The sequence below is a fragment of the Odocoileus virginianus genome, chromosome 12 (assembly GCF_023699985.2).
Source record: "Odocoileus virginianus isolate 20LAN1187 ecotype Illinois chromosome 12, Ovbor_1.2, whole genome shotgun sequence".
Taxonomy (NCBI): domain Eukaryota; kingdom Metazoa; phylum Chordata; class Mammalia; order Artiodactyla; family Cervidae; genus Odocoileus; species Odocoileus virginianus.
The window spans coordinates 64,641,187-64,665,143 of record NC_069685.1 but is presented as its reverse complement, the minus strand read 5'-3'; the positions used below and the strand labels follow the sequence as shown (position 1 = coordinate 64,665,143).

The window sequence follows — 23,957 nt, the reverse complement described above, 5'->3', positions numbered from 1 at the left end:
TCTTGCCTGGGAAACCCAATGGACAGAGGAGCCTGGTGGGCTACAGTCGATGTGGTCACAAAGAGTCAGACATGACTGAATGACTGAGGGCACACACACACACTCTTCTACCTTACCCCAGGTTTACTTCTTGGGCCTCTGCTAACATGCACCTCTGGAATCTATAAGAAGAACCGAGCAGAACCCCGCACTCACGCATTCAAATCCTGTACTCACACCGCTCTCTCCAGCCATCAGCTCACACCTGAGCACGGGGCTCGGGGCCTGTCCCTGCTCCATCGGCACACAAGCGGCACCCAGAGGCCCCTCCGTGGGAAAAGCCAGGAAAAGCCAGGATGCACACGGTGGGGTGCCACAGGTCAGGACCGAGGCACCTCACTAGAGTTCTGCATTTTCTTCAAATTCTACCCCGCGTTTTTCAAGTAAAAGCCGTCTGAGGACTTTTCTGTGGGGCCAGTGATGAGCATACCCAACGTGAAACAATAGAAAGCTTTTAGAAGGCTCAGAAATCAAGCCACCAAAGCAGCAGCTTCCAGACCTAACAGGCCTTCTTGAGAGAGAAGACTGCCTGCCTTCCTCATCACCAAAAGGCTGGCACCGGGAAGGAAGAACCCGGTTTCACTGCACTCCCTCCTCCAATTCTCCCATGAAAAGAGCATGCAGTACTGCGAAGCCAAGGAGATGCGGCTCTCTCAGGACAGGCTGAGAACATGGCTTTCCATTCATTTCAAGTTGAGAACTAAGACCCAGGTGGGCACGGGCCGCACTCCCAAGGACAGAAGCACTGTGCACCTCACCTGGGCACTCACAGCCTCCTCCTTTGGCTCGGTTTGCCACCGCTGCGGCATAGGAGCGTGCGTCCAAGATCAAAAGCTTCTGTGGTTGGATGGCTAGACTCTCTGCTCCTGAAGCATTTGACAGAGAAGAATCTGGGGACATCAGGAGCAGGAAGAAAAAAAACAAAATGAACCTGTCTCTCCCAGAACTGTTGCAAAATAAGAACCACAGACACTTATTACAGTACCCAAAAAACTCGATTAACTGAAATCCACCTAACCCAAACTACCTAAATACCATGGGACTTCTCTCCTGCGTTTTGTTCTCTATTTTGCCTACAATCTCTTACACTTCAGTTCTACAACTGAAGTCTACAATGACAACAACCTAAGTATCATGGTCTGGAAACACTGTGTAGGTCCCCTATTATATCTTGTCACGACGGCAAGAAAGACAACACTCTAGTCCTCTTAAATCAGGTTTGAAAGAGAAGGTCTTCTGGTTTTTGCCAAAACCCATTACTCCTCAAACAATCCCACTAACTGAAGTTTCACTCTCGCTCTTCTAAGAAACCAAATTCTGCCTTAAACAAAAAAGGCCATTTCAAGAAAAGGTTGTCAGATGCTATAAAAACTGCTGCCAGAGGCCCAGGGACACCTTACCAAACTCCACATCAGAGAGGTCTCCTGCACAGGGGAAGTCCCGGGGACTGTTCCTCGGCGGCGGCTTGCTGCCACTCGATCGGGAGTCCGAGGCACAAGCCTTGGCTACTGACTGCACCAGGTGCTCGTCGTCGGCGTTCCTCCAGCCCCACCAGCTGACCTCTGGCTGTCCGCAGCGGGCAATGACAGCGCCATTGCTCTGGTGCCTGTGTGGGGAACAGGACGACAACTGCACCCAGCCCCGCCTCCCTATTCGGGTACTCTGTGCTCACACAAAGAGTGACACAGTAGATTTCAGATGCTTTAATGAATGGTTTGACTACAGGCACGTGATGGGTTAACTTCAAGGCCTCCCAGGGCAGGAGTTTTATAAGCCATCAGAATAATGAAATCTATCTGGATCTTTCTGGATTATCATACCATTTTAGAGACCTTTGTAGAATAACCAACAAAATGATAAATATGTATTCTTACATTAAACAAAATATTCATGAAGAATAAATACTTTTGGAAAACTACCTGAATAACTGCTTTTGGAAAATTGGGTAAAAAATAAAATACCAATGCCACACTAATTCTGCTACTTAATAATGAAGCATTAATCTCTCCTTTTTAATACTACCCCTGAATATCCAAGCTTAATGGATGCTAAGACAAACATCTGTTTCCTCACTGATTTCGGAGGACTCAGCATAGCAACTGTGCAATTATGGCTGGTTTGAGGATTCTTTTCAAAACAATATCCCACATTTGGGACTGAAATATTTACCTGGCCCACAATGGACTGCTTTACAAAACCTCCTGAGACTTCATGAGTCACAACTGCTCTTACTATAGGCAGAGAGCAATGAGCCAGTTACCCTTCCATAAACTCTTAGAAGGAAATGAAGAGCATCAATAAGCCATACTCTGATAAGACCCTTTTTCATGGAAAAAAAAAAAAAAGACCAGAAATTATATCCAAGCTTTTGTCTTGGATTGTCTATCCAAGCTTTTCCTAATTAGGAATTTTAGTAAGGTGATTTTAGCAACTAAAAAGTTGTAAGGGTAATGTAATTTGGTAACAAAAAGGAATCAAGCTCTAATACATGTCACAACATAGATGAACCTTGAGGATGTTATTGCTCCAAAGTGGAAGAACTCAGTCACAAAAGACCACGTTATGATTCCATTTATACAGTGTCCAGAACAGGAAAATTTATAGAGATAGTATGTAGATTTACTGATAACCCAGAGCCAGGGAGTGTGAGGAGGGAACGGGGAGTGTCTGCTAACGGGTCTGGGATTTCTTTTTATGGTGGGGAGAACATACTGAAGTTTAAGTATAGTGACGGCAGAACAATACTGTGAATAGACTTAAAAACACTGAGCTGCACACATTAAAAAGGTGAACTGTATGTGACATCTCAATAAAGCTGTTTAGACGTTATAAAAGTAGTCAGTTCACTATAAAAATAAATGAGTAAAAAACTAGTAAGCAAAAAACTTTATTATCTCCCAAATTCTATATCCTAGAGAGAACAGTCCATGTCTTTACTCCCATTAAAATTGTTTCCAAATACACATTCATCCACATAAAACATATGTAGATGTTTTATGCACAGATGGGTTTTTAACAGACAGACTATTGCATCTAGATGTCTTGTTCAAAGGACAATGTGAGAAAAATTTTTGTCTTTAATCCTAAAACTCATAAACAATAAAATTAAATTTGGGAACAATAAATTCCACTGGAATCATCAGTTTGTCGTTTTTAAATCCTCCCTCATTAGGAGAGACAAATAATAGAAAGTACTTGTGTATTGCCAACACAACAATTAGGTCAACTGCTGAATGCAGCTAAACTATAAATAAAACCTCATTGATTCTTAAAATGCCTACTAGCATACAATAATAGATGCCGGGTAACCAATGAGCTGAGGGGCAGCAGCTCTTTACAGAATAGGGTGGTGGGGCCTTTGCTGCACATCCTTTTCTTCCCAAATTTTTCCCAGCAACGCTCGAGAAGAACAGTAGATGGCACTCGTCAGCCTGGGTCTTGGGTTTTAAGGATCATAGTATGATAGCTAGATCGCAACTGAATTGCTGCAAAAAGCAGTTTCCGCAGTCTTCTAAATGCTTTAGACAGCAGGAAAGAGAACAAAACACTGTAGCTAAAAATCACTAAAGAGTGTTTCTATCATTTTAAAACAGAACCAGGAAAAATAAAACTTAAGATGTTCAATGGATGAGCCCCCTACTAAACAGTGAATTCTTCAATTTTACATATAGAAAGATACAAATGTTTAAACTGTCCCAAAGTTAGTATTAGTCAAACTCCCTAAATGACTCGAAAAGTGAAAGTCTTAGTTGCTAAGTCGTGTCCAACTCTGTGATTCCATGGACTGTAGCCTGTCAGGCTCCTTTGTCCGTGGAAATCTCTAGACAAGAATACTGGAGTGAGTTGCCATTCCCTTCTCCAGGAGATTTTCCCGACCCAGGGGTCGAACCTGGGTCTCCTGTGTTGCAGCAGATTGTTTACCGTCAGAGCCACCAGACAGCCCCATGACTAGAAGTTTCTAATAATCACTCAATGCAGAGTGAGAGAGCTGTAAATTGCACTACAGATGGGCAGGCAGCCTTTGCACTGTCGCTGTGTTAAAGCAACCTACATCTTCAACAATAAATCCAATGAAGCACTCTCTCGTCACCATGGGAGAAAGCACTGATCAGATGCTGGTTCAACGTGGTGCTTTCAAGAAAAGTACGGCCAGCAACCTCAGGAGTCATTAGCGATCTACAGACAACTACATTCAGTAAACACATGTTGGATTCAGAAGCATCCTGCCACCTGAGCTAACAAAGCTCATTCCTTCTGGCATAAACTCTGGAAGGGAAAAGAAGCTTCCCATGTTTATTCTAAGTCTTTCTTCAGCCTACACTTTTAGGCCTCTCTACCAACAGGGAGAATTTCACTGAATGACCCTTGCTTTGAGATGAGAGTCCTTTCCCCTTACGCTCAAAGTCAGCTAACTCCGCAAATGACAGGGCTGCTGATCTAACACAGCTGCTGGCCACACAGCAGCAGTTGGCAGCTTTCCCTATTTGAGCTGGCCCGATCACTGATAAGACTCACAAATCCTTTCAGTTTGCACTGCTCTCTAATTCCTGTGCAACCTTACCACTTGAATGATAGGTAAATTTGGTGACCTACTTTTCTAGAGGTGTCTGAAAACAACAGTGATGACAACTGAGATTGAAAATTTAATGGGTTTCCCTGGTGGCTCAGATAGTAAAGAATCTGCCTGCAATGCAAGAGACCTGGGTTCGATCTCTGGGTTGGGAAGAACCCCAGGGGAAGGGAATGGTTACCCACTCCAGTATTCCTGCCTGGAGAATTCCATGGACAGAAGGGCCTGGCAGGTTACAGTCCATGGGGTCACAAAGAGTTGGACACGACTGAGCGACTTTCATTGGGCCAAAAGCAAATGTGTACTTTCACATCTCTCCCTCTTCCGGATGGCCACTAAAATTTGCCTTCCATGGACTAAGGAAAACAAGCTGGTTACCTCACTAGGAATTATACAAGAAGTTTTAATTTTAAACCCCTTCTTACCACCTCAGTATTTCAATAGACTTCCTCCTGGCATGAACTTCTAACTAAGCCTCACTGGTTTGGCCCAAATTCAAGGAGAGTCCATAAAGTCTGCAAATGGGGAAAATGAAATGGGGACTGTGAATATTACAAGGACATCTGAAACTGTTCCAAAATATGAGGGAATGACTTCTTAAAAACTTCACATGATTTGTGAGGATTCAGCTACACAGTCACTGAATTATAAGAGCAGCCCTCAGGCACACAATCTACTCCAGACACTGATTAGGAAGCCTGGTGTGACAGAGTCCCTCAGATGTCACAGCATACCTGTGAACTGAGAACATCATGGAACAGGCTGGGGTCAGTGAGGGAACTTGCTCAAGGTGCCACAGCAAGGCGTGTCAGAGAGAAGACTTGAGTTCTTCTAACACTGTGCTTGTGACCACATCACCACCCCTTCTAGAATTTGGCTCCCTTGACTCTCCTGCCTCCGATCTCTAGTATCTTCTAACCAGCCAAGGACTAGCCTTCTCTAAATGCTCCCTCTCAAAACACACTTTTTCCGTGTGGCAATATTTCAACCACAAAGACAATCACAAATCTACACTCCCTATTCTCACTTTCCAGGACTCATTTCTCTCAATGCAAAGGTCATCAACTGAAGCTAAAAGCAGTGAATTCATTATCTTCCCATAGAATGTCAGAAGAGGGCTTCCCTGGTGGCTCAGTGGTAAAAACTGTGCCTGCCAATGCAGGAGACACAGGTTCGATCCCTGGTCCTGGGAGATCCCACAGGCTGTGGAGCAGCTAAGCCCCTGCGCCACAGCTACTGAGCCTGTGCTCTAGAGGCTGGAAGCCACAACTCCTACAGCCCACTGCCCCAGAGCCCAAGCTCTGCAACGAGAGGTCTGGGCACCGCAACTAGAGTAGACCCCACTCGCCTGAACTAGAGAAAAGTCCATGCAGCAACGAAGACCCAGTGCAGCCATAATTAAATAAACATTTTCTAAAAACAAAACAATGTCAGAAGGATCTTAAAAAAGAAAATCCAGCCATTTTTTAATCAAAATTTTCTTTTCAGTGTCAACTGAATCATCAGGTAGTGTTCCAGTGAAGTACTGACTGGTCCATGACTGGACGAACAACTTTAACAATAAGGAAGCACAAAATAGCCTGGAGAGCTCCCTGAACCACCACCACCCCACCCCCAGGGCGGCAGCACCAGCAGCACCAGACCAAGCTGGACCTGGCCAGGCCTCCTTACCTGTAGACGACAGCAGGGATGCGCTTCCAGGACCGGAAGCCTGCAACACTTTCCAGTTCTTTGTCAGTGATCCAGGCAGGCACTATGAGCTCCTGTGGGTAGCTACCACACAGCCTAACAGGGACAGTGAGGAAGAGGGAGAAGGGAAGCAGGAGAGACTAGTGAGCCAGGGTAAGGGTGTGCGTCAAGCTACCCCAGAGCCAGCTCAAAAGGCAGCAAGGAGCAAGACGTGAGGCTTCGCCCTACTCAGTGGTGTGGGCTGCCCTAAGTGTTATTCATGTGAAGTGATACTGCCTTGGGTTGCTCCACTTGATGCTGCCTTTGGGAAATCTGGCCATCTTAACACTCAACGAAAACAAGGGAGCTGAGAGGCACTCACTCTACCTAACTGTTGTAACCAACACACGGATCACTTCTAACCACACAGGTACCCAGTTCACCTGCAAAGGTGGAGTCTGTGTTACTCTACCAGGCCCTCAGTCTTTCAGGGAAACGGAGTAAGCGCAAGAGCCCCCAGTTTCGACTTCCCAGAGACCTCACAGCATTACTATGGTGTTGTTTCATGTGAACCAAACAAGGTGTCCTAATTGTAGGTAACAGGTGCAGCTGTGGGTACAGACGCAGCAGAGTGGGTCAGCCCCACCTGCATACACAATCACAGCCCCATTAAGCCAAGTCAGTGATGCGAGTATGCTATTAATCATCATTTCTATAAAACACACTTCAGAACTACACTCAAGGCGGGAAAAGCCAGTTTTTTAAAAAATTTTTATTTTATCTTACAGCTGACTTACAGTGTTGTGTTTAAAAAAGCTGTTTTCATTAGGGCAAACATTAGGTGTTTTGTCTTACTTCACAAAATATTTGGATTGCTACGCTCCTGTCCTCTAAGTATCACATTACCTAGCAGTCAGCTCTTCACCGAGTATAGCCGCTCACTCGGCAGATAAGCAGCCTCCAGTACAGGAAAGGTGGGTTACATGTGAACAAAGCCTGTCGCAGCCTCAGGCTCCCTGAGGACCCCCTCCCACCTTGATTCTCTCCTTTGACTTGTCAGCTGAGAACAGGCAAAGGTATGACACACCTGTAGCTCCTGACTCTTGGCAACACCTCCTTGGCCAAGGTCCATGTTAAGAACTGTATATAGTAATTAGCTGTAGTTTTTCCAGCAAAATATTAAATGCTCTGACGGCTACCCACAGTCCAAGAAAACAGCTATCATAATTTGAGGTAGTTGGAAAGATAACACAGTGATTAATGTCTCCAACTGCTGCAGGGAAACTTAAGCGGAAAAGGATGTTAATTTTAAAATTCTGGACAATTTTCTTTCATTTTATAGAAATATGAATCACCAAAATCATAGTAATTAACTGTCCTTCCCTATCAAAGTTCTTATACCTTCCAAGAAAATATTTAGTAATGGTTACATTAATATTTAAAGGTTAAACAATCATAGCTATGACATTAATTTTAGATCAAGGAATTAAACAGAATAAGACTTAAGACTATTTCATATGGTCTGGGGTAAAAGCACATAAAAACGAGCTCCTAAGTGTTTTATCGAATAGTGATGAGGACAAGAGAACCTGCCTGTCTACAGGTAAGTGTTTTATTGAATAGTGATGAGGACAAGAGAACCTGCCTGCCTACAGGTGTTTAGACATACATGTGCCAGGAGAGAGGCCTGGAGGGCACTGGAAGGAAGATTCCAGGATTCTACTAAGTAAGAATCTCTTTCCACTCCAGTGATAGCAATGGAAACAGAAGGCTCAATAAGTACTCTGAAAATCACACACTTATATTTAATACATAAAACTCTGTTTTAAAGAAAAATTTTAAATTCAAATGTTCTGCCACATGAGAATTGGGGTTTCTAGAAAAGACAGTGGTCATGAAACACAGTCCACAGGGACCAAATACAACTCACTTGTACTTCTCATTGATGTTAGAAATCCTCCAGGCGTTGTTCATATCAAAACCCATCCGCTCCACTTCATTTTTAAACCTTGACGTTACATGTTCCCCTAGGGACCAAAGACAGACAGGAGAAAGGAAGAAAGGAGTATGATTTTGCAAAACAAGTGGAATAAAAGCACTGGTACCCCCCTTAGTTTTTTTTTTTTTTTAAGTATTGTAATAAATACCATATTTAGTTTTTAAAAAAATCTCCTGCTGGGATAAGACTATAAAAAGAAATGAGGAAATTAATTCTGATCAAGGATATTATCTCTTCAATTAAAAATAAATTTAAAAAATTAAAAAGGAATTAATATTATCTCATTTAATCACTACTATCAAATTTAAGGGCAGTATCACTTAGCACATTTTACAGAGGATAAAACAGACTGGGGAGATTATTATGGCAGCTCTGTCTGATCCCAAAACCCATGTTCTTGTCACTATATTGGCTAGCTTCCTATTTCCACACTCAGACTGATGGTATACATAAGAAATAAAATCAGTAAGTTCACCAAGATGAGTAATATGGATCTGTAACTCCTCATGAGAAACTCTCTGGGCCAGATTTCAGAAATTGACCTTTCTGGATTCTACAGTGGTATATGTACTATCGGTTCAGTTGCTCAGTCATGTCCGATTCTTTGAGACCCCATGGAATGCAGCACACCAGGCCTCCCTGTCCTTCACCAACTCCTGGAGCTTGCTCAAACTCAACGTCCACCGAGTCGGTGAAGCCACCCAACCATCTCATCCTCTGTCGCCCCCTTCTCCTCCTGCCTTCAATCTTTCCCAGCATTAGTGTCTTTTCAAATAAGTCAGTTCTTGGCATCAAGTGGCCAAAGTACTGGGAGTTTCAGCTTCAGCATCAGACCTTCCAATGAATATTCAGGACTGATTTCCTTTAGGACAGACTGGTTGACTCTCCTTGCTGTCCAAGGACTTTCAAGAGTCTTCTCCAACACCACAGATGAAAAGCATCAATTCTTTGGCGCTCAGTCTTCTGTATGGTCCAGCTCTCACATCCATACATGACTACTGGAAAAACCATAGCTTTGACTAGATGGACCTTTGTTGGCAACGCTGGGTTAATGATCTCAAAAGCATTAAACAAACATTAACACCTTTACAGTGAAATACATGGATAACTCAAACTAAGTGGGTTAAATAAAGCAGCAAATAGCTAGCTCAGATCAAGTCAAACTATCAAATAAAATTAAAATCTTTGGTTTTCAGAACCTTATAGATTACAGAACTGCAGTTAAGAGATCACGAGACAGGGCTTCCCTGATGGCTCAATGGTAAGGAATCTGCTTGCCCATGCAAGAGAGATGAATTCAGTCCGTGGTCCAGGAAGGTCCCACATGCCTTGGCCGGAACAGCCGGACCTCTGTGCCACAACCACAGAGGCTGTGCTACAGAGCCCGGGAGTCGCAACTACTGAAGCCTGCACTTCACAGCCCATGCTCTGCAACGAGAGGCCACCGCAGTGAAAAGCCCGTGCACCATAGCTAGAGAACAGCCCCCACAAAAAGCCGAGCAGCAACAGAAACCCAGCACGGCCAATAAATAAATAAAAGATCATAGGACTTTAACTGCCTGTATCCAGGAATCTCAAGAAATACCACACTGCTAACTAGAACGCCGAGCATTTGTAAGAACATCCACCCAAACAAATATAACCCGCCTACACTTGCCCTCGTGGATTTGGCTCCTTCTTCCTTAAGACAGCGAGCTAGAGAGGCAGAAATGAACCAAATATAAAAGTCATTAAATCTGAAATATTTCCTTCCGTGAGAACAGAGTCCTAGAACAGTAATTTTATAAAGAACAAACAACAACAAAACAAACCATTCGGCAATACCTCTAACATATAGCCTTACAGGCTAAAATAAACACTGGTGGGGCTGGGAGAAACTACAATAACAAAAGCACGAAACAGCCAGCACTGGTGATCAAAGCTCTGCTCTCCTGGGAGAAGAGCTTCAGAATGGGAAACAGCAATTACTTGAATGAAGGACAAGTCTATAAAACTACTTCCCATTTAAACTGCTCTTCTTGAGCTTAAACTAGGCATTGTATGTTTCCTGAAGGAGAGCTATAAAATGATGAGGTTCAGAGATGCAAGAGGAAATAATCAACTGAATCTATTCCATTCTGGCAAAGTTTTAAAAGTGATACAATCTTTCAAACAGGAAAAAGCTATCTGAATTAGGAGTGCCATCTGTCTACAAACTGTAAGCAATGGTGACCATCAAGAATTCTAGACAGGGAGTCTTTTCACTTATAATCACAATACAAAAGCTGTAAAACTATAGCAACTTCCAAGTTCATTAATTAATGACAAGATTTCTCCCAACTTGGAAAATAGTTCCAAGTCTCTGAAAAATGTAAAAAGATATTTACTTAGTGGTCATTTACATTAGTACCTCTATCTTAATGGATACCCAGACACCCTAAATAGAATCCTATAAATTTAAGATTAAACATCTCCACATCCCTCCCCTCCTCCTCAGGCAGTTTTCTATTAAGAACCACTGCCCAAGAATGGGTTTAGAATTCCCATTCCCAGCATGAAACTGAGCTACAAACAAACATATACTGAGTAGCCATCATTAAAAACAAATCTGTTATTTCAAGTTCCTTGAGAAGGAAGAATGAGTTTTAATTCTCTTTGTATTCTCTAAAGCAGTGACTTCATCAGCTTTGAATCTGACCATTACAACCTACAGTGAGAATGTTTTACACCACAATTCAATACAATGTATGTTTTAAGAGTTTCATAAAACAATATTGACCCTTACCATGTGTGTGACTCATTGCTATTTTCTATCCTAAGTGTTTCATTTCATACTTCATTTCTTAAAACTTCAGTTTCATGACCCACTGGTGGATCACAACCTGCAGTTTGAAAAACCTGCCGTTTGAAAACCATTGCTTGAAAAAACACTGAGCAGCAGACCTTACATACACAGAGTAAATCAACTGGCTTTTGCGAAACTGTTAGAAGTTCACTTGTGCTTCTCCTGCCAGAAAAGTGCAAGCCAAGCACAAATACTGCTGGGTTTTCCTTGAGACCTCTTAGAACTCTCGTATCTCCACCAATTCAACATCAGATATGCTGTAACAACCCCAATTTGTCTGTTGGTTTATATTTCCATTTCAACCCTTCCTATGGGCCTTCCCCATCCCCATCCTCTTTAACATTTTGTATTTCTTATACTACATACAGTCCAGGAATTATTTTAAAGAAAATATAAACTTTTCTTTAAAGCAGTAAGTCCCTCTACCATAAATTCAGTATCAACCAGCAGTCTACAAAAATTTCCCTCCAAAAGTCTAGCTCCCAGGGTGATCCTGAGTACTCACTCACACCTACAATTATATGCAACCTAAAGGCCTGGAGCAGAAGGGCCAGGCCCGTACCCAGGATGTGAGGGAGATCAGTACCAGAGTCAGAGAAGGTGAGAAACAGCCTCCAGATTTTCAAATATGGAGAAAAGAACCCTTCTTTTCGGTGAACAAAGGGCCCGGTTCAGTTGTCTAGATGTACAATTACTGGACTGCGATCAAACTCAGAAAGCAGACTCTGCTGACAAGGGCTTTTACTTCATCTAAACAGGCAGCTGCACAACAGTATATGGCCAGAGTCATGCTGTTCATGGTTAATCAAAAGGTGCTTATCAGGCAATTCACAGGGAAGAGGTCAGAAAGGCTGGTCTGATGCTACTAAACTAGCAACTCAATTGCCCAGTCATCTGTCAGACTCCAGATTAATGCTCACATACAAAACTATCACCAAGAAGACAGCTAAAACGAGAAGGATGTTGAGCATACAGCTTGAGTCCATTCTTATTTAGACTTTGAAATGGGGCTAACAGCAGAGTCAAGAGTTTTGCAATGAACTCCAACAGCATTATGGAGACTTCCTCCAAAACAGATTAAGACTTAGAGCAATGTGGCCATAGGATGGCTGGCTAACTATGACAGGTTAAAACAGTCAGAAACTAAGATTTACATGAATACAAGGTAATATTTTCCCATTTCTCTCCTCTCTGACACATTCTACTCTTAACAGGTTAGGCAGAGAAGAGTCCATAAAAGGTTTTAATAACTTCTAAAAGACTAAACTAACTTCCACCTTTCGGAGTCTATGCCTGTGATCACATGTGCTGGGGCAGGTTAAAAAATGGCATGACTTTGAAATACCTCAGGTGCTGTCTCACCTAAAGATGACTTAAAGGAATGTGGCTGTCTGGTCTGCTCCTAACTGGTGAGTAATGCTGTAGCCACTACCAATACTCAACAATATTGGGTAGAGACAGAAGAACTAGGTTGACTGGCTTTAAAAATGCCACCACAGTACTTTTCAAGGGCGAGTTTTCCTTCACAGTGTAAATATATTAAAGGAAAAAGGCACATATATGCACACAGATTCAAACCAAGTCACTGAAGTACACTAAGACTGCATATGACTTGTAGCAGGTTGACTTCAGTGTGGAACATACATATTAAATAAACAACACAACCTTTGGTCATGGAGTAAGTTCGAATCAGTTACAGTGGTATCATTTTATATATTCATAGTTTCCAAAATGTTTTCATAAGCATGACACTTAGGAGGCACTCAAGCATTCACTGAACTGAAACAGTGCTAACTTTCAGAATATACAGATCAGCTTGGGCAGGAAGAAGAAAAATGTCCCACACTTTGAAGAACACAGGAAACTGAAGAGAAGACAGATGGCTTGCCCAGCGTTGTTTCAAAAATTAAATGGTAGAGTATAGATTTGAATTCAGGTTTTCTAGTCCCTAAATCAGTATTTTGCCCCCCAAATGCCTCCATCCACAGCATGAAAAAAACACAGGAAACTGTGGACGTCCTGGTGGCCAAGGAATACCAAATATCGTCAAGGGAAAGAAAGGTCTGGGAACTAAAATCATCTCAGCTCAGGCCAAAGCCATCTACAATTAATAAACAGGAGTTAAGTTCTGATCTGGCACATCTTAGGAATATTCTAAGAGTTGACTCAAATCCTAAAGAAACTAAATTATCAAAGAAATAAGGAATCAACCTAACGATGAGGAATTTGCAGTCTGTGGTTGTGAGAGAAACAGGTTAGGAGAAATTCAAGCCTTGTTAACTAAACACTGTTAACTAAACACTAAAGCCCAAAACTAGGGAATGCCTTTTGTAATTAAGAGCCTTAAACAAATCAAAGTTCTTATATAACACAATACAAGGCACACACAATAACTTCTTAACATAATACAACAAGGTACACCCAATAACTTCATTATCCAAGGAGACGGTAGAGACTAAACAATCTAACACAAAGACATACTGGGGGGCTTCCCTGGTGACTCAGTGGTAACGAATCCGCCTGCCAATGCAGGAGACGCAGGTTTGATCCCTGATTCCGGAAGATGCCACATGCCATGCAACAACTGAACCCGTAGCACCACATTTAATGAGCCTGTGCTCCAGGACCTGGGAGCCGCAACTATTGAGCCCAGGTGCTGCAATTCTTGAAGCCCATGCTCCACAACAAGAGAAGCCCGGGCAATGAGAAGCCTGCACACTGCAACAAAAGAACAGCCCCCACTGGCCACAACTAGAGCAAAGACTGCACAGCAACAAACACCCTGTACAGCCAAAAATAAATAAATATTAAAAAAAAGAATCCACCTTGCCCGCAGATTCCCTGGTCTGGGAAGATCCCATATGCCACGGAGCAACTCAGCCCGCGCACCACAACTACTGAGTCTTTGCCCTAGAGCCCATGAGCAACAACTACTGAAGCCCACACTCCACAACTAAGGAAGCCACTGCAATGAGAAGCCCGTGCACTGAAATGAACAGCAGTCCCTGCTTGCCACAACGAGAGAAAGCCCATGCACAATCGTGAAAACCCACCACAGCCAAAAAGTAAAGTCTGAGAAATCTGCATTAAAAAAAAGGAAAAGCTGTAATGGGGACTTCTCTGGTTGTCCAGTAGTTAAGATTCCGTGCTTCTACTGCAGGAAGCACAGATCTGATCCCTGGTCAGAGCAATGAGGGAGACCTAGGTTCAATTCCTGGGTTGGGAAGATCCCCTGGAGAAGGGAAAGGCTACCTACTCCAGTACTCTGGCCTGAAGAATTCAGTCCATGGACTGTATAGTCCATGGGGTCGCAAAGAGTCAGACATGACTGAGCAACTTTCACAGGGAATTAAGATCCCATATGTTGTGTGGTGTGGCCAAATAAAAACAATTAAAAAAAATGATGTAATGGCTAAAAACTTAGCAAATATACATGTAAAATTCACAAATTTGATTGCATGTAAAATCACTTTAAAAAACTAAAAAAAAAAAAAAAAAAAAAAAACCCACCACCTGAAAGGACCCATAAACAAACAAAACCAATGGCATATAAAGAAGGAAAAAGAAAGATGGAACGGATAAAGGAGTGAAGTGAGAGAGAGCTTAGGCACATTCTCATCACCTTCCCAGGCTGGCTGTCGGTGACCGGTGGGAACCACTGTGGGTTCCACTGGCTGGCCAGGCTTGTGGGAAGCTCAGATTCCTAAGACTTTCTCTGAGGCTCCGCAAGGGCAGGTGCCTGTTTTTCACCTCATACCCACAGCACATCACACAATCAGTTCCCAATAACTAAGAACTGCTTTCAAGTTTTGACCCAGTCAACGCCCTGCAGTTCAGTTCAGTTGCTCAGTCATGTCCGACTCTTTGCGACCCCATGGACTGCAGCACACCAGGCCTCCCTGTCCATCACCAACTCCCAGAGCTTACTCAAACTCAAGTCGAGAGAGTCAGTGATGCCATCCAACCATCTCATTCCCTGTCATCCCCTTTTCCTACAGCCTTTTCAATCTTTCCAGCAACAGGGTCCTCTCCAATGAGTCAGTTCTTTGCGTCAGGTGGCCGAAGTATCGAAGCTTCAGCTTCAGTCCTTCCAATGAGTATGCAGGATTGATTTCCTTTAGGGCTGACTGGTTTGATCTCCTTGCAGTCCAAAGGAACTCAAGTCTCTTCTCCTACACCACAGTTCAAAAGCATCAATTCTGCAGTGCTCAGCTTTCCTCATGGTCTAACTCTCACATCCATACATAACTACTGGAAAGACCACAGCTTTGGCTATATGGACCTTTGTCAGTAATGTCTCTGCTTTTTAATATGCTGTTGAGGTTGGTCATAGCTTTTCTTCCAAGGAAAAAGCATCTTTTAATTTCATGGCTGCAATCACCATCTGCAGTGATTTTGGAGCCCCCAAAAATAAAGTCTGTCATTGTTTCCCCATCTATTTGCCATGAAGTGATGGGACTGGATGCCATGATCTTCGTTTTTTGAATGTTGAGCCAGCTTTTTCACTCTCCTCTTTTACTTGCATCAAGAGGCTCTCTAGTAGTTCTTCGCTTTCTGCCGTAAGAGTGGTGTCATCTGCATATCTAAGGTTATGATATTTCTCCTGGTAATCTTGATTCCACCTTGTGCTTCATCCAGGCCAGTGTTTCGCACGATGTACTCTGCACATTAAGTTAGACAAGCAGGGTGACAATATACAGCCTTGACGTACTCCTTTCCAAATTTTGAACCAGTTTGTTGTTCTATGTCTGGTTCTAACTGTTGCTTGTTGACCTGCATACAGATTTCTCAGGAGGCAGGTATGGTGGTCTGGTATTCCCATCTCCTTCAGAATTTTCCAGTTTGCTGTGATCCACATAGCCAAAGGCTTTATCGGAGTCAATGAAGATGTTTTCCCGGAATTCTCTTGCTTTTCTATGATCCAATGGATGTTGGCAATTTGATCTCTGGTTCCTCTGCCTTTTCTAAATCTAGCTTAAACATCTGGAAATTCTCAGTTCACATACTGTTGACGTCTAGCTTGGAGAATTTTGAGCATTACTTTGCTAGCATGTGAGATGAGTACAATTGTGCAGTAGTTTGAATATTCTTTGGCATTGCCTTTCTTTGGGATTGGAATGAAAACTGACCTTTTCCAGTCCTGTGGCCACTGCTGAGTTTTCCAAATTTGCTGGAATATTCAGTGCAGCACTTTCACAGCATCATCTTTTAGGATTTGAAATAGCTCAGCTGGAATTCCATCACCTCTACTAGCTTTGTTTGTAGTGATGCTTCCTAAGGCCCACTTGACCTCACATGCCTGGACGTCTGGCTCTAAGTGCTTGATCACACCATTGTGATCATCTGGGTCATGAAGATCTCTTTTGTATAGTTCTTCTGTGTATTCTTGCCACCTCTTCTTAATATCTTTGCTTCTGTTAGGTCCATACTGTTTCTGTCCTTTATTGTGCCCATCTTTGCATGAAATGTTTCCTTGGTATCTCTAATTTTCTTGAAGAGATCTCTAGTCTTTCCCATTCTATTGTTTTCCCCTATTTCTTTGCACTGATCACTTAAGAAGGCTTTCTTATCTTTCTCCTTGCTATTCTTTGGAACTCTGCATTCAGATGAACATCTTTCCTTTTCTTCTTTGCCTTTTGCTTCTTGTCTCTTCTCAGCTATTTGTAAGGCCTCCTCAGACAACCATTTTGCCTGTTTGCATTTCTGTTTCTTGAGGATGGTTTTGCATGGCCTCCTATACAATGTTAGGAACCTCCATCCATAGTTCTTCAGGCATTCTGTCTATCACATCTAATCCCTGAATCTATTAGTCACTTCCACTGTATAACTGTAAGGAATCTGATTTAGGTCATACCTGAGTGGTCCAGTGGTTTTCTCTACTTTCTTCAATTTAAGTCTGAATTTTGCAATAAGGAGTTCATGATCTGAGCCACAGTCAGCTCCTGGTATTGTTTCTGCTGACTGTATAGAGCTTCTCCATCTTTGGCTACAAAGAATAAAATCAATCTGATTTCAGTATTGACCATCTGGTGATGTCCATGCATAGTCTCTTGTGTTGTTAGAAGAGGGTGTTTGCCATGACCAGTGCATTCTGTTGGCAAAACTCTGTTAGCCTTTTACCTGCTTCATTTTGTACTTCAAGGCCAAACTAGCCTGTTACTCCAGGTAGCTCTTGACTTCCTACTTTTGCATTTCAGTCCCCTATGATGAAAAGAACATCTCTTTTTGGTGTTAGCTGTAGAAGGTCTTGTAGGTCTTCACAGAGCCATTCACCTTCAGCTTCTTTGACATTAGTGGTTGGGGCACAGACTTGGATTACTGCAATATTCAATGGTTTGCCTTGCAAACAGACAGAGATCATTCTGTCGTTTTGAGATTGCACCCAATTACTGCATTTCAGACTCTTTTTGTTGACTATGAGGATTGCTCCATTTCTTGTAAGGGATTCTTGCCCACAGTAGTAGATAAAATGGTCATCTGAATTAAATTCACCCATTCCAGTCCATTTTAGTTCACTGAATCCTGAAATGTCGATGTTCACTATTGCCATCTCCTGTTTGACCACTTCCAATTTATCTTGATTCATGGACCTGACATTTCAGGTTCCTATGTAATACAGTTCTTCATAGCATCAGACTTTACTTCCGTCACCAGTCACATCCACAACTGGGCGCTGTTCTCACTTTGGCTCAGCCTTTTCATTCTTTCTGGAACTATATCTTCACTCTTCTCCAGTAGCATATTAGGCACCTACCAACCCGGGGAGTTCATCTTTCAGTATCACATCTTTTTACCTTTTGATACTGTTCATGGGGTTCTCAAGGCAAGAATACTAAAGTGATTTGCCATTCCCTCCTCCAGTAGACCACATTTTGTCAGAACTCTCCACCATAATCCATCCATCTTGGGTGGCCCTACAAGGCATGGCTCATAGTTTCACTGAGTGGGACTTTGCAATAGGCTTTGCCTCTGAGTCTTCATTTCTTTGGCTACCATAACAGAAACACCACACTACTCTGACCATTTGACAAGGTCATGAGGGTCAAAAGTATATATAGTAAAGCACTTTTAAAAATATGCCTATGTTTGCTATAATTTAATTAAACATATGAACCAAAAGCTTCAACCAGTAAATGAGCCAGGAAACAAAAGGATACAAGTTTAGATTAGCCTCCCATGTTTAAAATAACCCAGAGCAGGAGTGTTAAGACTGAAGGTTCAGGATTGAGGTTTAAAGGAAAAAAATCTCTAAAGTATACTGTATTAGAAGGAAGTTCACATTGTTTCACAGCTTAGCAATTCAAGTCATTGCTTTCAAGCTGAACATATCTTTTAAGATTCAGTGATAGATCAGCAAACTTCTATTTATGGCAACACACAATTTATAGAAAATTACACACAGAGAAACGACATGAACTTGGTCAGAGCCATTTTTGAGACAGAAACATAGTGAGGAAGACAAAGACTTCATAAGGAGTCAGGAAGTCTGGAACCCAGACTCCTAGATTACCTACAAAAGGTACTCTAGGACTTGAAAATTCAAAGACAGCAAAAGGTCACTTTATAATCCATTATTCTGTGGCCTAACCTCACACCTCTACCTTTATTAATGCTACTTGCTCTAAAATTCTTTTCCCCATTCTATTATCAATAACAGTTTCCCAATCTTCAAAGCCTACTCAAATGCCACTCCTAATGTGAAGTCTTCACAAACATGTATACAACACTCATGGCTCCCTTCCAGGGGGTTTCCATAACACCCATACCCTCAGTATTTTTAGTCAGGCTCAGTAAATTGTGATGTCAATTCTTCCCCATGAAAATTAGAAAACATCTTCTAATGAGCTTAGAAGAATGATGAGCACATGCTGGTGCTTGATGAAAAGTACACTGATTAATAAATACATCAATTTTAGGAGTCTCATTTTATGTTAAGGGTGTCTCAAGCAGTAATTCAGTAAAGCCAGCATGTGCACATTTAGAAAGGCCTACCTGGCCTGCACAGGTCTCCGTGTTGCTCTTTTTCACTGGCGTAGACCTCCATGCACCAAGCATGGTATGCAAATGAGAAGAGATCTTCTATTTTAGCAGGTGGTCGGATTGCATTGTTCAGTCTCTTAAGCCACTCTTGACACTGCTCAAAGGTTGAGAACTGACACCTTTGTAAAGCCAAACAAGTACAAATGTAATCAGAAGACAGCTGACAATAAAACCTAAGGGAAGCCACCATTTCAAGAGTGCCTACTCACAGTGAATGATAATTACGGTCAAAAAGCATTAGTATAGAGGTGGTCTAATATTTTATGATTTATAATTTGAAAAAACACATCCAACAAATTTTAGTCAATGATGGAAAATGTCAAGAAGAAAAAAGCTAGACATGTGGAAAACTTTGTTTTAAGACTAATAAAATCTCTTCTGAGACTGATTAATGAAATTATTAAAGTAAAATAGCAGTCCCTCTTCCAGGAATGGGGTTTCATTCCACTTCTCCCACTAAAGCTTTATGGTTGTCCCTCTCAAGAAATATGTTTAGAAAAGTTCTTTTTGTTTTGTTATGACACGTCATGCTAAACTCAGAAGCAGTTCACAGTACTACTTTTAGCCAATTAGGGAATAATTTCAAAATTAATCTACTTAGCAATTAGAAAAAATCAGCACCTTTAGATTGAAAATAAGATACATTACCCTGAAACTCTCAGCTGTGACGTGTAGAGACCAAAACAATTCTATTATCAAGTGCAATTTTTAGTGCATATATATAACTAAGATATTAAAATAATTAAAACAGTGTAAAAAAATACTTAATCTTTTCAAATGCAGTATTTAAAACTGAGTAATTAATACACAAGCTTTTTAAACTGTAAGTTATAACCAGTATCTATCAAAAGCAAGCCAAATCTGAATGGCTAAAAAGCAACTTAAATATTTACCTTAAAACCAAGGAGGAATCAACTATAGTCCAACAAAAATTTGAAAAAAAACAAACAAGGAGGTCACTTAAACCTCTCTCTTATCCCAACTAGTGTGACTTATCAATATGCCCACACACAATGTTTACTGGCACTCTAGAATAGGTCATAAAAATAAAACAAAAACTTGGGGAGTGAAAACTGGGAGAGCTACTACATTTAAAATTCATTTCAGTCATCCCTTTTTCAACCATTATAATGAAGATTAGATCAGATAAAGTCAACACTGAAGAACCTTGACGAGCAGTAGGACATCTGTAGAGTCTTAAAGTGCCTCCTAGATTGCTATCAGTTGCAATGGAGAAAATACGGAAATTACACAGAAAGTGGGTGATTCCTTCAAAGAAGGATCAAAACTAACATCACTGGTAGGGAACAGGTGGGCACTGTTTGCCTCTAGCTGTAATACAATATCCTGAAGAGGACACCACCTCATGTGTACAGTATTCCAGCTGAGAATGTACAACTTCAATTTATTCCTGAGGAAACACTGGACACAAAAGAAACATTCTATTACAATAAAAGATTGTTTTCTTCAAAATGCTAACATCAAAAAGATACAGAAAGGTGATGGAAAATATTCCAGATTAAAGAAAGCTACAGAATCATGGCAACTAAATACAGTATGTGACCTTGACTGAATCTTGTTCTGAATGAGGTAGGGGCAATGCTATAAAAGGCATTATTTGGTCAACTGACAGAATTAGAACATGTGTAGCAGACTGGGTAAAAGTATTACGAGTGTAAAACTGTGAAGTTGATAATGATACTGTGGTTATGTAAGAAAATACCCCTATTCTTAAGAAAGCACACTTTAAAATTTTGGGGCAAAGAGCCATGATTTCATAACTTACTTTCTAATTGTTCAGAACAAGAATTTCTCACACACAAACAAAATAACGCAAATGGGATAAAATGTTAACAGTACTAGTGCTCTTTACTATTTTTATGTTTGTACTTATTTTGCAAATTTACAGTTATATCCAAATAAAAAAGAAAATGTATCTTTCCAGTAGCAAACTAGCCTGAAGATAAAATATTTCAGGGACTAACTACTCAGAAAATGTCCCTAACTAGGCTGACCCTCAAAAGCAGTTTCTGTTATCAAATCATGAATCCACCCTTTAAAAAGTATTTTCCACACTAAACAACAGCATAAACACGTCACATACCTGATAACTTTGCAGTCTTTGCAAGTCAAATGAAGCTGAAATATATCTCGGCATTCAACACTTTCTATAAGCTGCAATGGGATCTGCAATTAAAAAAAGATGAAGTTTCCTTAGTCAAAAAGGCATTGCCCCTGCAGTTCTGCAATGTGTCCAGCAAGAGTGATTAGAGAGCTCTACAGGAGAAAGAAGCACAGAACTGCATAGTCATCTGAATCAACAGCACTCAAGTGATTTAGTGGGTGATTTAGGCTTCCCTTCCTCAGTCTCTAATCAATGCCCTCAAGTCATGTCACAGCACAAGGACAACCAAAGAAGAGGAGGCACCACATCTAGAAGAACAAGGAAATACAGAAATGTGTCATCTCTCCAGCAACAAACTTACAATCTCCTCTCTCAAAGTACTACTTTATGATGCTAGAGCTAGCTGTGATTTGTGGTGACACAGAAGCTGAAGGGAACCAGAACAGTTAATCCTGTCCTGTTGACAAAAAAGAGCTGCAGATCAAGATACTAGTGGGACTATACTTGTCGCCTATCCCAAATGTCAAGGTGCCTGGGCCTTTGTGTCAGCAAAGGAGCAATGTGAAAAAGACTGGAGGTCCGACAGTAGACGGAGCTGCTGGTCAGGCTCTCTGCTCAGCAAGAGGAGGAACAGCTCTCACAGTGGCCTAATCGGCTAGGTTTAATGTGTTTCAAAAGAGAAGCTGAGGAGTCCTGTTTGCCAAGTAGGGCTCAAGGTATGAGTAAGCTGGGATGGTTCTCTCCCTGCCAATCTGGTCATCTGAAACTGAAACAAGATCAGTGCAACAGCGGAGGGGGATCAGAGAAGGGAGGCAGATAAGAGGGAAAACATCTGAAGAGGGTGATAAATCCTCAAGCTGTCGTCAGAATCCTCCTTCTGTCCCTCAACTTTTCCTGACTCAACCCTTAACCTCAAAAATTTCCAATTTCCAAAACTTCTAAAGAGAACCTGGTAAAAATTATAGCAGATACTCTCACTCCTTGAAAAAGGATCTTGTTACGCTATATCAAGCCCAATCAAAATGTGGCTCTGGGAGCTGCAAGGAGCATTCCAGCAATTCGTGTTTTGCATGAGGCGGCGGCGGCAGTCTCCTCCAGCACAGACAGAAACAAGAGAGCACTGCCTGCACCGGGTGGCTCTGCTGCTGGCTGAGCCCCTTTCAGGACAAGGCTTCCGGCAAACCCTGCCCCACCATGCAGTTGCCAGAGTCAGCTGAGAACTCTCAGAACAAGGATGTGGAGATCGAAAAGAAGCCCTTATGATGGACATGTCAAACAAACACAAAGAAACTCGGGTAGGGATTAAAAAAGAGAAGAAAACAAAATACTGTTACTCAGCTAATGGCTGAGAGTCCTACCTCAGAAGTAGAGCCTTCTAGATTTATCTACAAAGTTCCCTCATAATAGGACCAAAAGTAAGAGGAAGCCTAAGAACTCCTGTCTGTGCTCAGAGAAGGAAAAAGGCCCTCTGGCCCTCGGTTTTCAAGTCCTTTACCCCAAGGTGCTGTGAGAAACAGGAGCTGATGCAGTTAAAGATTCTTTTAAGACCTGTACATCTAAGAAGGAAAAACAACAATGTATCAGTAGGGATAAACTATGAAGGGGTAATAGGAGATTAAGAGATCAGAAGGGGACACTGATTTTTCCTCAGGCCAGTCCTCTGGGTATCCTGTAACAGACTCATGTTAGGTTTTTTGTTTTTTAAACCTACAGTCCCCATTCTCCCCCAATACTCCCCCAAAAACAAAAAGAGAAAAGGAGGTGCCAGACTGGCAATTCAGAGGCCTGAGTTCTAATTTCAATTTTCTAAAATTTTATCAACCGAAACTCTGCCCGCTTACCGACTTCCTTGGACAATCCTCTAACCTTCCCACATGCCACCAGCCTCTGCTTTCTGGTGGTCCCGGCTTAGGAAGGCCCGGGCACAGGGAATGGGCAGAGCCTGGGGTGGAGTGCGAGTAAGCTTCACAGATCCACAGGCTCTCACAGCAATCACATGCTCCATGTCCCCTCTAACACCTACCTTATAGCTAGAAAACCTGAAAACCCACTAACATTATTACAGACGCTGGAGGGAATGGACCAGCCTGTGCTATTTTGCTACAAAGAACAAAAGTTTTACATCCCTACTATTTTGGACTAGAGCCCAAGAGCCTATGTTCAGACTTCTAAAACACAAAGATGCAACACTTCAGAGTATGCAAAACATTTGCTACCTACATGCTTCCAATATACAATTTTTCATTTATTTTAACACTGCAAACTTAAGAAAGAAGGATAAAAATACTGGTTGCTAGTATATAGATTATAGCAAATCACAAGAAACCACCATGTGTATTCAAGTCATAGATAACAGCAAACATTTTAATAATCATGCAGATTATCACATGCAAGGAAGTTTAATATGCAGCAAGAACAAGGACATAAAAGAGAAACACTTGATTTTGTATCAAATGAACAGCTCCCTTTTATCTTCCCCTTTCATCTTAATGTACTCTTCAATGCACCCACCCCACCCTCGAGATTGCCTTCTCTTTGAAAAAGGCAGAGCTAGCTAGCTTTTCCTCTTCATACAGTCAACCAAAACATAAAATAAGCTTCTCTACTTCTTTAAAGGCAGGTCCACTGATTCAGGTTTCTCAACTTTCATCACATATGAGGCGGGCCCTTACCATTTCTGTCACTAGACATA

At 41.8% G+C, this 23,957-nt stretch overlaps 1 protein-coding gene and 1 long non-coding RNA gene across 9 annotated transcripts in view; both read right to left on the bottom strand.

The window, feature by feature from the left end:
- Positions 1 to 23,957, bottom strand: part of MTMR3 (myotubularin related protein 3) — a 126,141-nt gene that overhangs the window by 18,269 nt on the left and 83,915 nt on the right. For 7 of the 8 annotated variants that reach the window (XM_070475550.1, XM_070475556.1, XM_070475554.1 and 4 more), the window contains exons 6-11: positions 21,245 to 21,327; positions 19,093 to 19,259; positions 8,208 to 8,304; positions 6,281 to 6,394; positions 1,440 to 1,645; positions 798 to 929 (exon numbers count right to left, since the gene is read on the bottom strand). In XM_070475550.1, coding sequence (XP_070331651.1) covers positions 798 to 929; positions 1,440 to 1,645; positions 6,281 to 6,394; positions 8,208 to 8,304; positions 19,093 to 19,259; positions 21,245 to 21,327 — 799 coding nt within the window. The remainder of the gene's footprint in view (positions 1 to 797; positions 930 to 1,439; positions 1,646 to 6,280; positions 6,395 to 8,207; positions 8,305 to 19,092; positions 19,260 to 21,244; positions 21,328 to 23,957) is intronic. The other variant, XM_070475557.1, reaches the window with a different exon arrangement.
- Positions 7,030 to 8,201, bottom strand: LOC139037828 (uncharacterized). The gene is made up of 2 exons (XR_011490757.1): positions 7,919 to 8,201; positions 7,030 to 7,866 (listed from the first exon to the last, which is right to left on the bottom strand). It is a non-coding gene; the product is annotated as an uncharacterized lncRNA (long non-coding RNA).